Source organism: Elephas maximus, chromosome 22, assembly GCF_024166365.1.
Source record: "Elephas maximus indicus isolate mEleMax1 chromosome 22, mEleMax1 primary haplotype, whole genome shotgun sequence".
NCBI lineage: Eukaryota > Metazoa > Chordata > Mammalia > Proboscidea > Elephantidae > Elephas > Elephas maximus.
Window position 1 is genome coordinate 896,472 of NC_064840.1, and position 13,507 is coordinate 909,978.

At 51.2% G+C, this 13,507-nt stretch overlaps 1 protein-coding gene across 9 annotated transcripts in view; it reads right to left on the minus strand.

Annotated features, from left to right (window-relative positions):
• Nucleotides 1–13,507, minus strand: part of EP400 (E1A binding protein p400) — an 87,423-nt gene extending 73,916 nt beyond the window's left edge. For 6 of the 9 annotated variants that reach the window (XM_049865310.1, XM_049865313.1, XM_049865317.1 and 3 more), the window contains exons 1-3: nucleotides 13,412–13,507; nucleotides 3,155–4,521; nucleotides 1,396–1,506 (exon numbers count right to left, since the gene is read on the minus strand). In XM_049865310.1, coding sequence (XP_049721267.1) covers nucleotides 1,396–1,506; nucleotides 3,155–4,486 — 1,443 coding nt within the window. In that variant the 5' untranslated portion in view covers nucleotides 4,487–4,521; nucleotides 13,412–13,507. The remainder of the gene's footprint in view (nucleotides 1–1,395; nucleotides 1,507–3,154; nucleotides 4,522–13,411) is intronic. The other 3 variants (XM_049865316.1, XM_049865318.1, XM_049865314.1) reach the window with 1 other exon arrangement.

Below are 13,507 nucleotides of genomic sequence, written 5' to 3' on the forward strand. Positions count from 1 at the left end.
GAAGGGAGGAAGGGACAGCAAAGCTAGACGAATAGAAATGGGGGACCCAAGGTCTGAAGGGGAGAGTGTTGACACGTCGTGGGGTTGACAACCAATGTCACAAAATAGGCATATTAATTGTTTAATGAGAAACTAATTTGCTCTGTAAACCTTCACCTAAAGCACAATTAAAAAAAAAAAAAGAATACATGACACGAGTCTAACACAGGAAACATTAGACAAACTCATATCAAAAGACATTGTACAAAGCAACCAGCCTGTACCCTTCAGAAATATCAAGGTCATGAGGGACTGAGGAACTGGTACACATTAAAGATCAGGAAACACAGGGTCCTGGGCTCAGGAAATAGCCACAGAGGACACTGTTGGGACAACAGGCGCACTGTGGGCATGAACCGTGGGCTATTTAATAGTCTTGTGTCATCGTAAAATTCCCTGATCCTGATCGTTGTATTGTGGTTAGGTGAGATAACCCTTACCTAACAGCCTTACCTAATATGTGCTGAAGTATTTAGGGATAAAGGGGCATAATACGCTGTCTGCAACTTATTCTCCAATGGTTGGAGGAGATACGTCTATATATACACACATGTATACACACACACAGAGGGAGAGAGGAAAGGAAAGAGTGAATAATGCAAATGGGTCGACAAGCTGACAATAGCTGAATTGGGACAAAGTGTATAGGAGAGTTCTTTGTACTATTCTTGCAATTTTTACGTAGGTTTGAAATTACATATCAAAATGAGAAATAACAAAACACGCTGTCACCACAAAGATGAAATTGCTTTCTGAGCTCAACAAAATCTACTGCAAAATTCCTAGAATTTGATCTAACTTTTAATTTTTGGCATCACTAAGGTAACACTAGATGATCTCCAGGAAATTAACGATAATCTAGTTCACATTCAGTTAGGATTCATTTAAAGCCTATGACCCCCACGGCTTCAGAGGCATAATTCACCTGAGCTTCTCCCCTAGCTACAGAAATACCAACTGATCCCCTTACATCTTTTTGTCTTGTTCTGTTTTGCACTGTTCTCAAAAACACAGGTCAAAAGACAGAGGAGGAACGACATGTAAAGCACAGCACACGGGAAGTCCTGCGCACACATTCAACAGGGCTTGGAGGGGCAGGGGGCATGCATGCTAAAAGCTACTACTGCGTTAAGGTCAACATGAAAAAAATAATGCATTAGGGTCTGTGTTGTCATTTACTCATGCAATTTAGTTTTAAAATTTTATATGCAGGAAGTTTTTTTTTTTTTTTTTTAAATAAGGAATGGGCTCTGGAAAAAAAAATGCTGAAGAGCAAATAGTAAATTGAAGGTTAAAATATTCTGGATGAAAGAAAAGTTTGGGATGAGACTACATTTGAGAACCATCGAAAAGTACCTGCAGTGGTTGCTGCTGGGATGAAAAAGCAGCAGAAACCTTTGGCGGAAGCTGGGTTGCTATAGCAACAGGAGTCCCAGTCTGCCCATCCTTTCCTGTCACAACCTTTACCTGAGAGGAAATATTTTGAGACAAAAAGGCAACATAATTTTTAAGACTGCTCAAAATGTTGTTAGACTTTCATTGCTGATAGCTCACGGATGTTCGGTGTTTAAAAATGGAACGGTTTTGAATGGAATCCTGTGAAAGGATGCTGAGCTCACAGAGTTTATCACGTGACACCTCACTCATCGGCCACCCTCGCAGAACCGCCAGTATGAGTCACCAGGGAGACACCCTCAGATTCTCTCACTGCCAATTTTAAAACTGGAGTGGCAGACAGGCTTCCGGTAACAAAAGCCCTGACATCTGTATGGGCAATTTGCACAACAGCCATCCTGTTCCCTACTAGACGTAGGGTCAGAATGGCAAAGGGCCACTTCAGCAGGATGTTTTAAAAGGATTGTTTTCTTCTCTTTAAGCACAGATAAGACGGATTGAGTTTACAGACAACATTGGTGTCACTGGTACAAACATAAAGAGGACTGAATATACTACTCATGGCAATAGAGGTGGAACCCTCAAAATAATCAGATAAATCTTTTGAAGAATAAAAATGGTTCATCCTGGAACAGTATTGAAGAAAACACAAATGGCAAAGCCACACAGATACATCCATAAATGTCATGAGGACTGCTGAAGCAAAGAGACTAGCTTTTGTTCACCAAAGGCTGATTTCTTTGCACGGTAAGAACTGACAGAGATTTAGGTTGTTTTCACTGTATCATCAAACAAAATGAGCTCCACCAACATAGTGTGCACCACATGACACAAAGGCACAAATACAGTGCACTACAGGACAACAGACCGTCCACCTGTTCCCATGGTTCGCTTTCTTGGGAACAGGAAAAGTACCTTAGGAATTCGCTGGTACTGACAAATCTCAATGAGGGGGTTTATGAAACACCGATTTCAGGCACCCAAAAAGTACACTGCCTAAAGGAGACTCTATCTTAGCTATAGCTCAGTAGGTAATCGTGAGAGTTTGAGGGTTTGAAATCTGATGTAAAACCTAAGACTATACCTAAAAATTGAAAAAATTCTCAAATGTAGTTTTTTTGCCGTATTTAAGTTACATAATAACTATTATAATAACTTATAATACAGCTGATGTACTGTAAAAGGTTAGAAACTTAAATTCCTTCTTTAAAAGCAATGTTTACAAGGTTTTTCTGGGCTGAACTATCTAAAATGTGAACCTGGAATACCAGCCAAATGGGGCTAAAACTTCAGGTCTGGCTTCTGGAGACCCTTCTCTGAGTCCCCGCACCTGGTCCTATGCTCACTGTCAAAGTTCTAGCCAACACCTACCCACCTAGGCTAACAGGGGAAAGCCCGGATCACATCGGATTCATTCTCTGAGCCTAGATGAGGCCTTGGTACTAGATGAAAATATTTGGATTTTAAACAACCATTAATCACAGCAATATTATTTATCTTCCTCCCAACACACTACTCTTATGAAATAGATCTTCCTTTCCATGAAGGAAAAAAGCTTAAAGTGCATTCTTTCCTTTGACTCATGGGTCAAATCCTTATGAAGCCAAAATCTTAGAAACAGCCCAGTCACTTGCGAGTGATTTTCTCAGTTCCTGTTGCTGCACAGACTCTGCTTTGCTTAGCATACGTCCTCTAGATGGTTAAACTACTGATTACGTACCTCATCATTGATGACCTCCGATTTTTCTTCCTCCTCTTCCTCTTCTTCTTCCTCTTCAATGTCCAGGTCATTCTGTCTAAGGTATGCTTGCAATGGGGCATAATGTTTCTTCTTAAATGCTAAAAAATCCATCATGTTCCCTTGAAAATGCTGCAGAAAAAACAGTTCAATCAAATACTCCTTGAAGGTCTCCTTGAGCACTTCCATCTCTTTGTAGTGGTAGTCCAGGCACTGCTTCCTCATTTGGGCCGTTTCTGGAGATGCCGGGGGGATCTCCTCCAGCTTCTTGGCTGCTTTCCTCACTCCTGTGCCGACTGCAGACGTGACCGGAAGGCTGGACAGACCAGGTGGCACCGAGGTCCTGGAGGGGCTGGTGGGCGGGGGCGGGGACGTCATGCCAAAGGCTGAGGACCCGCCCACGCCCGGCAGGAGCATGCCTGGCGTCCTCTCGAAGCCCAGGGGCCGGCTCAGCTGCTGACCCTGGAGCACCTGCTGCTGCTGCATCAGCTGCCCTTGGATCAGGCTGCTGATCTGGGGCGGCAGGCTGGCCGTGGCCAGGTGCCCAGGGCTGGCCAGGGGCTGCATGCTCGCGCCACCTGCAGCTGGGCTCTGGGGCCCCAGGTGGTGGATGGTGCCTCCAGACTGCGCGTGAGGCTGCGACAGTCTCCGTTCCCGTACGGCCATGGGTGTGCCTGTGTGCTGCAGCTGCACCTGGGTGCCCTGGGCCAGCTGGCTGAGGCCGGGCCCCTCCTGAAACACAAAGTGCCCCCCACTGGAAGGGCTCAGGCTGATCTGCCGCACCAGCACGCTGGCATCCACGAACCCGCCTGTGGGGCTGGTGCTGCACAGGCCCAGCCCGGGGCCCGAGGCGCTGGCCCGCACGCTTGGCAGGGCCTGGCCCGGCCCAGGGCTGGGCTGGGTAGGGCTCTGGGTCTGGACCTGCTGGGACAGTGGAGAGGTGACTTGGATGTAAGACGGAGACCCATGCTCAAACCGCCTCTGCTGAGCACTGAACTGGAAGCTGGGTGAGGTCGGGCTGGGCAGCGGCAAGGGTGCCAGCGTGATCTGCTGGTTGCCTCCCACAACTGGCCCCACATTCTGCAGGGTGATGTTCACGTTCTGCCCGGCCACCGGGCTCCTGCTCATCAGCTGCTGGATCTGGTACCCGGGCGACTGGGGTGCAGACGGGCTGGCGGATGGGGCGAAGGCTGTGGCTGGGGACTGGGGCAGACTGGAGTGGGGCTGCTGCTCCTCACCCTCGCTGCCGCCAGTAAAAGAGCGGGACCGCTGCAGCTGGTGCTGGGCACTCGGGGGGCCGCTGCCATGGTGCATCGTCACCCCCCTTTTCTATCCAAGTTAATGTTGTCCTAAGAAAACCAGAGTGAAAACCAAGTTACTGAAGCAGATACAATCGCCTGGATCGTTCACCACAACCGCGACTGGGCAAAGACAGCGCAGGCATGTGTTCCCACTGCAGATGCGCACACTGAGAAGGCACGCTGAAAACGCCCCCGCAGTCTAGGTGCGGAGGGTGCCCTCCATTTCACTCCTGGGCCCAGGGGCCAGGGCACGCAGGAGGGGGACCCAGGCAGTGACTGCAACGGTAACTGTCAGTAGCGCTATCCGATAGCGTTCACACCAGCCTTCCAGTGAAGTCATAGCGTGAGCTGTCTCAGGAGCCCGCGCAACACCGCTGCAGGGCAGGTACTGCTGTTATTCCCATTTGTGAGCTGCTCAGGGCCAAGCAACCAGTGAGTGCGCAGCAAGGTCTGAACTGGCAACCAGACCCAGGTCACGCTCCTCACTGCACACATCTTCCTGGAGGCCTCTGCCAGCCCCCAAGTGGGTCGAATGTTCCTTACGGCACTGTGTCCCACAGCACCCACGTGTCCAACAGCGCCTGCCCTGTCCAACAGCACCCGTCCTGTCCACAGCGCCTGCCCTGTCCCACAGCGCCCACTGAGTCCCATAACACTCACCGTGTCCCACAGCACCCGCCCTGTCCCACAGTGCCCACCAAGTCCCGTTACACCCACCATGTCTCACAGCGAGCACTTCCCACTCTGCTCATCCATCACCCTCTGGAGGACAGTCAGCTCCTGTCACAGGCGCCCATGTGTGGCCCAGGGTCACCCAGGGACCCCTGCGGAATCACTGTGCGGGCAGGAGTGCAGCCACAACCCCTGCATCACAGGAATCAAACTGTCCAATCACTCGCTGGCCAGCAAGTGCTTATAAACCTCTAGCTACATCACTGCAAAGCACACCCCGTGTTAACTCCACGCAGAAACACTGAGCCCCAGCTAAGTGTCAGCTGCTATTTCGCGGGAAGAGGAAGCCTGGGTAAGATAGTCCTTGCTCTCAGGAGGTCCAGTCCATTACAGGAGCTAGGAACAATGTGGCAAGGGAGTCCTGGAGCAGAACGTAGGCAACGTCTCAGACCCTGAAGTTCACGGAGGGGGCGACGTCATAGATGGAATTGTGTCCCCCCAAAATACGTGTCAACTTGGTTAGGCCATGATTCCCAGTACTGTGTGGTTGTCCTCCATTCTGTGATTTTCCTATGTGTTATAAATCATAAAATCTGCCTGCGCTTAAAAAGAATTATGGTGGAACGCAACACCCTTGCTCAGGTCACATCCCTGATTCAATGTAAAGGGAGTTTCTGTGCGGTGTTGCCTGTACATCTTTTATCTTACAAGAGATTAAAGGAAAGGGAAGCAAACAGAGAGTGGGCACCTCATACCACCAAGAAAGCAGCGCCAGGAGCAGAGTGCATCCTTTAGATCCAGGGTTCCTGCTCAGAGAAGCTCCTAGTCTACGGGAAGATTAATGACAAGGACCTTCCTCCAGAGCCAACAGAGAAAGCCTTCCCCTGGAGCTGACACCCTGAATTTGGACTTGTAGCCTACTAGACTGTCAGAGAATAAATTTCTCTTTGTTAAAGCCATCCACTTGCGCTATTTCTGTTACAGCAGCACTAGATGACCAACACAGGTAATCTTAAGAAAAAGACAACTAGAGGGCAACAGGGAACTGCCCGGCCAGGGCTCTTACTCTAGGCCAAGTCTCCCCTTCGGGGGTCTATAACCTCTCTGGGGGCTGTTCCACGCAGCAGCAGGAAAAAAGGAGCCAGACTCCAAAGGCCCCACGCTGCAGGACTCCTCTTAAAGGGTATTCTGAGAAGACAGAAATACAGACTCAGGACAGATGGCTGGGGCCGTGGGCAGGGGGAACTGGCTAAAAGGTGGCACACAAAGGGATATGCTGGTTTAAGAACCTGCTTTGCATCCTAGTTATGGTGAAAACTATACGACTTTGTGCATCTGTCAGAAGTCTGAGAACTAAGGAGCGTGCTATCTCATTAGGGGGAGATCAATTAGGAGTACATAAACCAAAAAAAAAAAAAAAAAACCCACTGCCGTCGAGTCAATTCTGACTCATAGTGACCCTACAGGACAGAGTAGAACTGCCCCATATAGTTTCCAAGGAAAGTTTTCCAAGGAAGGTGTTTATAAATTTTTGTATCAGAGTCCGACTTGATTTGTAAACTTTTACTTAAACCACAACAAAAATTAAAAAGAAAAAAAAGTCTCAGAACTGTTCACCAAAAAAGTAGACACTGCTATGTGTAAATTAAAAAACAAACAACTAACTAAATAAGATAGCAAAGTAAGGAAATGCAAATCCCTTCCACTCCAAACATGATTTATCCTAAAGTTTTATTTTTACAAATCATAATGTACCAAAACGAGAGAAAAACTTCTGTTGTCTAGAAGTGAAGTAGACACCACAGCCAGGGTGAGACTGTTGGCCCAAAGGATGTGGGGTCCTGAAGAAAGCACCAAGGGCCAGAACCTTGACTCCTAAAGGCAACGAGGACACAAATCTCTGTAGTGTGGCTGAGGACCACAGCCAGGCTCCCAAATGAGCCAGGGACTAGGACTCTTCTTCCCGAGCTGCTGACAGAGGCTAAGACAGCTGCACCAGCCTACCGTGGGTTGCCGCCTGGAACCAGCACCTGTCCTTTGCAGAGGGAGGAAGCATATCCACCTACACAACTGGAACCAAGCAGACATGGTCACCAGCACTGGGACTGTGGGATCCCAACAGGAAAAAACACAACCTATCTTGAGTCGTGGACCCCACAAGGCAGGGCTAAGCACCCACAAACTCCCTGACAGAGAAGGAAAAGATCAATTCCCACACAAGATAACCACTGAAACACAAATAAACATAAATAGGGTGGGGGGAAGGGGACAAAACAGGGGAATCTACATGCCAGAAACAGACCTTCTGGAAGGACGTTAGTGCAAACACGACTGGAGTTCTTGAAGAGATACAAGAGAGAAGCACATCGTGAAACAAGAAGGGATGATGGTGAGTCAAGAACAGGGAACATGGCATTTTAGAGACGGGCGTGTGGGGTCTTAAACGCTAGCAAGCTGCCATCTAAGATGTATCAATTGGCCTCAATCCACATGGAGCACAGGAGAATGAAGAACACCAAAGACACAAGGTAATTATGAGCCCAAGAGACAGAAAGGGCCACATAAACCAGAGACTACATCAGCCTGAGACCAGAAGAACTAGATGGCACCTGGCTATAACCAATGACTGCCCTGACAGGGAACACAACAGAGAATCCCTGAGGGAGCAGGGGAGCAGTGGTATGCAGACCTCAAATTCTCGAAAAAAGACCAGACTTAATGGTCTGACTGAGACTAGAAGGACCCTAGAGGTCATGGTCCCCAGACCTTCTGGTAGTCCAAGACAGGAACCTTTCCCAAAGCCAACTCTTCAGACAGGGATTGGACTGGACGATAGGATAGAAAATGATACTGGTGAGGAGTGAGCTTCTTGGATCAAGTAGACACATGAGACTATGTTGGCATCTTCTATCTGGAGGGGAGATGGGAGGGAGGAGGGGGTCAGAAGCTGGCCAAATGGACACGAAAAGAGAGAGTGGAAGGAAAGGAGTGCGCCGTCTCATTAGAGGGAGAGCAACTAGGAGTATATAGCAAGATGTATATGAACTTCTCATAACGTTTTCACTGGCTAATGCTTTTCAGAAGTAGACTGCTGGGTCCTTCTTCCTAGTCTGTCTTAGTCTGGAAGTTCAACTGGAACCTGTCCTCCATGGGTGGCCCTGCTGGTATCTGAATATCGGTGGCATAGCTTCCAGCATCACAGCAACACGCAAGCCCACACAGTACGACAAACTGACAGTATATAGCAAGGTGTATATAAATTTTTATCAGGAGGGATCAGTCCCTGGAGAAGGACATCATGCTTGGCAAACTACAGGGTCAGCGGAAAAGAGGAAGACCCTCGACGAGGTGGGCTAACAGTGGCTACAACAATGAGCTCAAGTGTAACAATGATTATAAGGATGGCACAGGACCGGGCGGTGTTTGGTTCTGTTGTGCACAGGGTTGCTGTGAGTCAGAACCGACTCCACGGCACCTAACAACAACAACTGGTGAAGAGAAGAGTTCTCTCTTGACAGGGGATCTGAGTTAATCACTCAGATCGTTGCAGAGAAAGACAGAGGTAGACAGTACAGGTGAAAACCAAGCACTGTGAAGGGAAACCGAGAAGCTGAGAGACATCTGAGAGCAGTTTCAGAAAGAAGGGGCAACAAGAATGAAGGTGGTAATTGAAAAGGTTAATGGCTGAGAATCTTCCAGAAATGAAGAAAGCCTTGAGCCTGCAGAATGGAGTATACTAGGCGACATTTAAAAAAAAGAAAAAGGTGGACAGAACCTCAGGCTGATCCCCACCAATACATCACACCCACTATACCCCATGAGTGCAGAAGGCCCAACTCGCACGGCTGTTCCCTGACACAGCAACAACATTCTCCCCCGAAGGCCGAAGCACTGCGCCCCGCCTCCCACGTGTCCCTCCCATCTCCACCTGCCCTGTTCAAGATGGGCAGCAAACCTCGCCCACTGCTGAGCATTCCCCTTTTTAACCACTCACACTCCTGTATATGTAGGCACACAGAGCAAACACCCAAACACCATGCATATATATTAGACCTACATCATTGTCTTTAAGGAGCCCTGGTGGTACAGTGGTTAAGCGGTTGGCTGCTAACTGAAAGGTCAGCTGTTCTAACTCACAAGCCACTCCGCGGCGGGAGAAAGATGTGGTAGTCTGCTTCTGTAAAGATTTACAGCCTTGGAAACCCTACAGAGTCTCCATGAGTTGGAATCAACTTGACGGCAGTGGGTATCAAAATCTTTAATTACCAATTACCTTATGTGCCTAGGTCCCTACCAAATTCATCTGCTTTAGAAAAAAAATTACTTCACTAATTAATTCATTCAACAAATGTTAAACACTATCTATGCCGGGCACTACTTGAAACACTGGGGATACAAGAATGAACAATACGGTTAAGTCCCCGAGTTATAACTGTCCCACTTAGGGACACTCGTGCTTGCCCTTTGATGTTACATAAGTGTGCCCTCACGATGAAATGACCGAACCAGTACCTATTCACAACAAATTCTTCATCACAGTCACCTTCACCTGCTGTACCTGGAGCTTTTAAATTACTGAAAAGGCTTTGAGCCTTTTCTTGCACTAAAGTAAGAATAAATAGGAACCATATGCACCTATTCTAAGTTACCTACAAATTCGACTTAAAAACACACTTAGGAACGATCAAGAGCAGAGACCAGGGACTGCCTGTACACTGTTTCTCAAGAAGCTGACACTCCAGCGGGAGGGGTTTACGTTACTAGTCAGGCAGTAAGCAACCCAGCGCACGCTGGCTGACAGGTGTGAGGAGACAATTAGGCAGGGGACGGGAGCTACTGGGGTGGGGTGGACAAGCTGCCCTATCAGACCAGGAGTTGGGGGAGGCCTGTCGAAGGCAGTTTGAGGCAGAGAGAATGAAAGTCAGAGGAATGAGGCCAGCGCCCAGTGAACAAGGAGCAGGGTGCCGAGAAATGAGGTCAGAGAGGCTGCCAGGCCTGTTCACAAGTTTCGTAAACCACGCAAGGAGTTTGGCTTTTTCGTCTGAGGGAGATGAGCAGCTGTGGAGGCTTCTGACAAAGATGTTTTAAAGATCTCATCCCGGCTGCTGCGTGGACATCAAGCCACAGGAGCTTGGTTGGCTTATGCATGGAGACCAGTCAGGAGGTCGTTGGAAGGATCCAGTGAGGATAGTGAGGAGTGGCCAGATTCGAGGTTTACGATGTGAGAGAAATACAGCTGAGGGTCACCCCAAGGGTTCTGACCTGAGCAACTGGACAGGCAGAGTAGCCTTTTCCTGAGGTGGGGCAGACTACGCGTGGGCAGCAGGGCTGAGACGTGGAAAGGTGGTGTTTGGGGGGAAGACCCAGCCTGAGAGACACACTTGGGGCCTGTGGGGACACAGGAGCAGTCATGACAGAGGAAGCAATGATCTGTCGGGTCAAAGGCTGCTGCTGATAGGGCTTTGGCAGTGTAGAGGCTCTGGCGGCCTGGCCAGGAGCCGTTCTGGTGCTGTGGTGGGTATCAAAAACTTACCGGAAGTTTCTTTGGAGAGACAGGATAAGGGGAAGTGGTGACAGAGTTCAGAGAAGCCTTCCCAACCCTGGTACAGCCAGTCCCCAGGTTTCAAAGGAGACCCATTCCTGTCTGTCTTTAAGTTGAATTTGTCCATAAGTCGGAACAGGTATATACAGCTTTTATTTATCACCAGTTAGTCAAATGTTTATCTTAGTATACAGGCTTCATGGCAATCCATCCTAAGTATGAGTTGTCCATAAGCCGGACGATGGGGTAACCTGGGGTCTGCCTGTATAAAAGAGTGAGCTAAGAACTAGGATAGGTCCAGGGGCATGGAGTCAAGGAGGGTTTGTACGCTGATGAGAACATGAGAACACTTCAGAGAGATGAGCTAAAGGCAAAAGGGAAGACTATTAGAGCCCTGTCCTTGAGTAGCCAAGGGGATGAGACCCAATCCAAGAAAATAATGGCTCACAGACACATCACTAAGTGTTTTTATAAAAGTTTTAGTGACACATGACCACGTTAACTATGTTTTTAAAAAGCACATGAAACTATCCTATCGTTGTTAGGTGCCATCGAGTCCATTCCGACTCCTGGTGACACCACATGACAGAGCAGAACTGCCTCATAGAGTTTCCTAGGCTATCATCTTTATGGGGAAACCCTGATGATGTAGCAGTGCTACGCTTCTAACCAAAAGGTCGGCAGTTTGAATCTCCCAGGCGCTCCTTGGAAACTCTATGGGGCAATTCTACTCTGTCCTACAGGGTCACTATGAGTTGGAATCGACCTGACGACAATGAGTTAGATGTGGATTTAATCTTTACTGAGCAGTGGGGGGGGGGGGGGGTTCGGTTAGCAGCCAAGTGCTTAACCACTGCACCACCAGGGCTCCTTAAAATTACTGCCATATGTGACCTCCATTATTAAAAAAAAAATTACACGGATAACAAAGAGATATAAAGAAAGAGTTAATTTTACTTGTCTCTGGGTGACAGAATTATGGATAATTTGATTTTTTTAATGTATTTTTATGTTCTTTCCAACCACTCAAAAAGCATATTTTTTTGGTTCCACTGAAATAATTTTTTTTAACCGTTTTACTGCATGTACTCTCTAAAAACATTAGAAAACACAAACAAAAATAATAAACCTCCTCCATAATCGTATTTTCAAGAATAAACACTGTTAACATTTAGATGTGTTGTTTTTCTCTCACTGACAAGGTCACATCCGAGCTGAGACCTGAGTGATACACGTATCTGGGGGCAAGTGTTCCAGGCTGAGGGAGCCCTGCGCGCGATGGCCCTGGGGTGACAGAAGGCTTAGTCCACCGGAGTCAAGCTGGTCAACGGGGCCGCAGAGAAGCAGGCAGGTGCAGGTGGGGATAAGGAACTGATATCTAAAGAGGCCAGAAACGTTAGCTCCTGCTGGAGTGTGTTGTGAGCGCGCTAGGCTTGACTTGTCCCAGCTGCCACTCGTCAGGCAGTCCTTGTCAACAAGTTACCTGGGCTCTAAGGCGCCCGGCGGCCCAGCGCTTATGCTCTCAGCTGTGAACCGAAATCTCAGCGGTTGGAGCTCACCCAGCTGCTCAGCAGGGCACAGACCTGGCCTCGGAAAGCCTACGGGCCGGTTCTAGCGCAGGGCGGGGTGGCTGCGAGCAGGGGGTGGCTGCGAGCAGGGGGGGTGGCTGCGAGCAGGGGGGGTGGCTGCGAGCAGGGGGTGGCTGCGAGCAGGGGGTGGCTGCGAGCAGGGGGTGGCTGCGAGCAGGGGGTGGCTGCGAGCAGGGGGTGGCTGCGAGCAGGGGGTGGCTGCGAGCAGGGGGTGGCTGCGAGCAGGGGGTGGCTGCGAGCAGGGGCTCCCTGAGTCGGAACCGACTTGACTAGACGGAGCCCCCGCTCCCCTGGAGCCTTGGCGTTCACAGACGGGAAAGCGGGCAAGCCACGGTTCCCCGGCACAGAACCCAGGGACGTTACCCGCAAGGACTCGTCGGCCCACCGTGAGACACTCGGCCAAGGCGCGGGGCTGCGCTGCCCACTGTCACGGGCCTCACCGGGCGGGTCGCGGGGTTGCGCTGCCCACTGTCACGGGCCTCACGGGGCCGCCCCCGGCTCCCGACCCCGGACCCCCCGCCCGCCCGCCCCCGGTTCCCGCCCCCCGCCCCCGGCTCCCGCCCCCGACCCCGCCCCCCCGACCCCCGGCTCCCGACCCCGGCCCCCCGACCCCCCGGCTCCCAACCCCGACCCTCGACCCCGGCTCCCGACCCCCGACCCCCGACCCCGACCCTCAACCCCGGCTCCCGACCCCCGACCCCCCGACCCCGACCCTCAACCCCGGCTCCCGGCTCCCGACCCCCCGACGCCCGACCCCGCCCCCAACCCCGGCTCCCGACCCCCCGACCCCGCCCCCGACCCCGGCATCCACACAAGCACCGGCCGCCGCGTCCCCGGGCGGCTCTCCCCCGACGAGCTCCCGTTACTGACACAGGAACAGCGCCGCGCTCGGTGTTTACTACGCCGCGTCCCTGAGCCACCGGGAGTGACAGCCACGCCAGGCGGCCGCGCACCCAGGAAAACGGCGCCCGGGGCGGCCCTCGGCGGAACCGCACAGGCCCCCGCCGCCCCGAGCCCGGCACAAAGCGGGCCGCGCGGCCTAGTCCCGGGCGACGCCGGCGGGCGGCGGGGAGCGGGCGGCCCGGGCCCTCGGCGCGGCCCCGGAAGCCCGCCCGCCCGCCCGCCCCGCACTTACCGGGCTCCGCGCTCGGGGCTCCGGCCGCGCTCGGGCCCACGGCGGGCGGGAGCTGGTGCGGAGCCGCGGCCGCTCGGCGCGTCCGGGGCGGGGAGG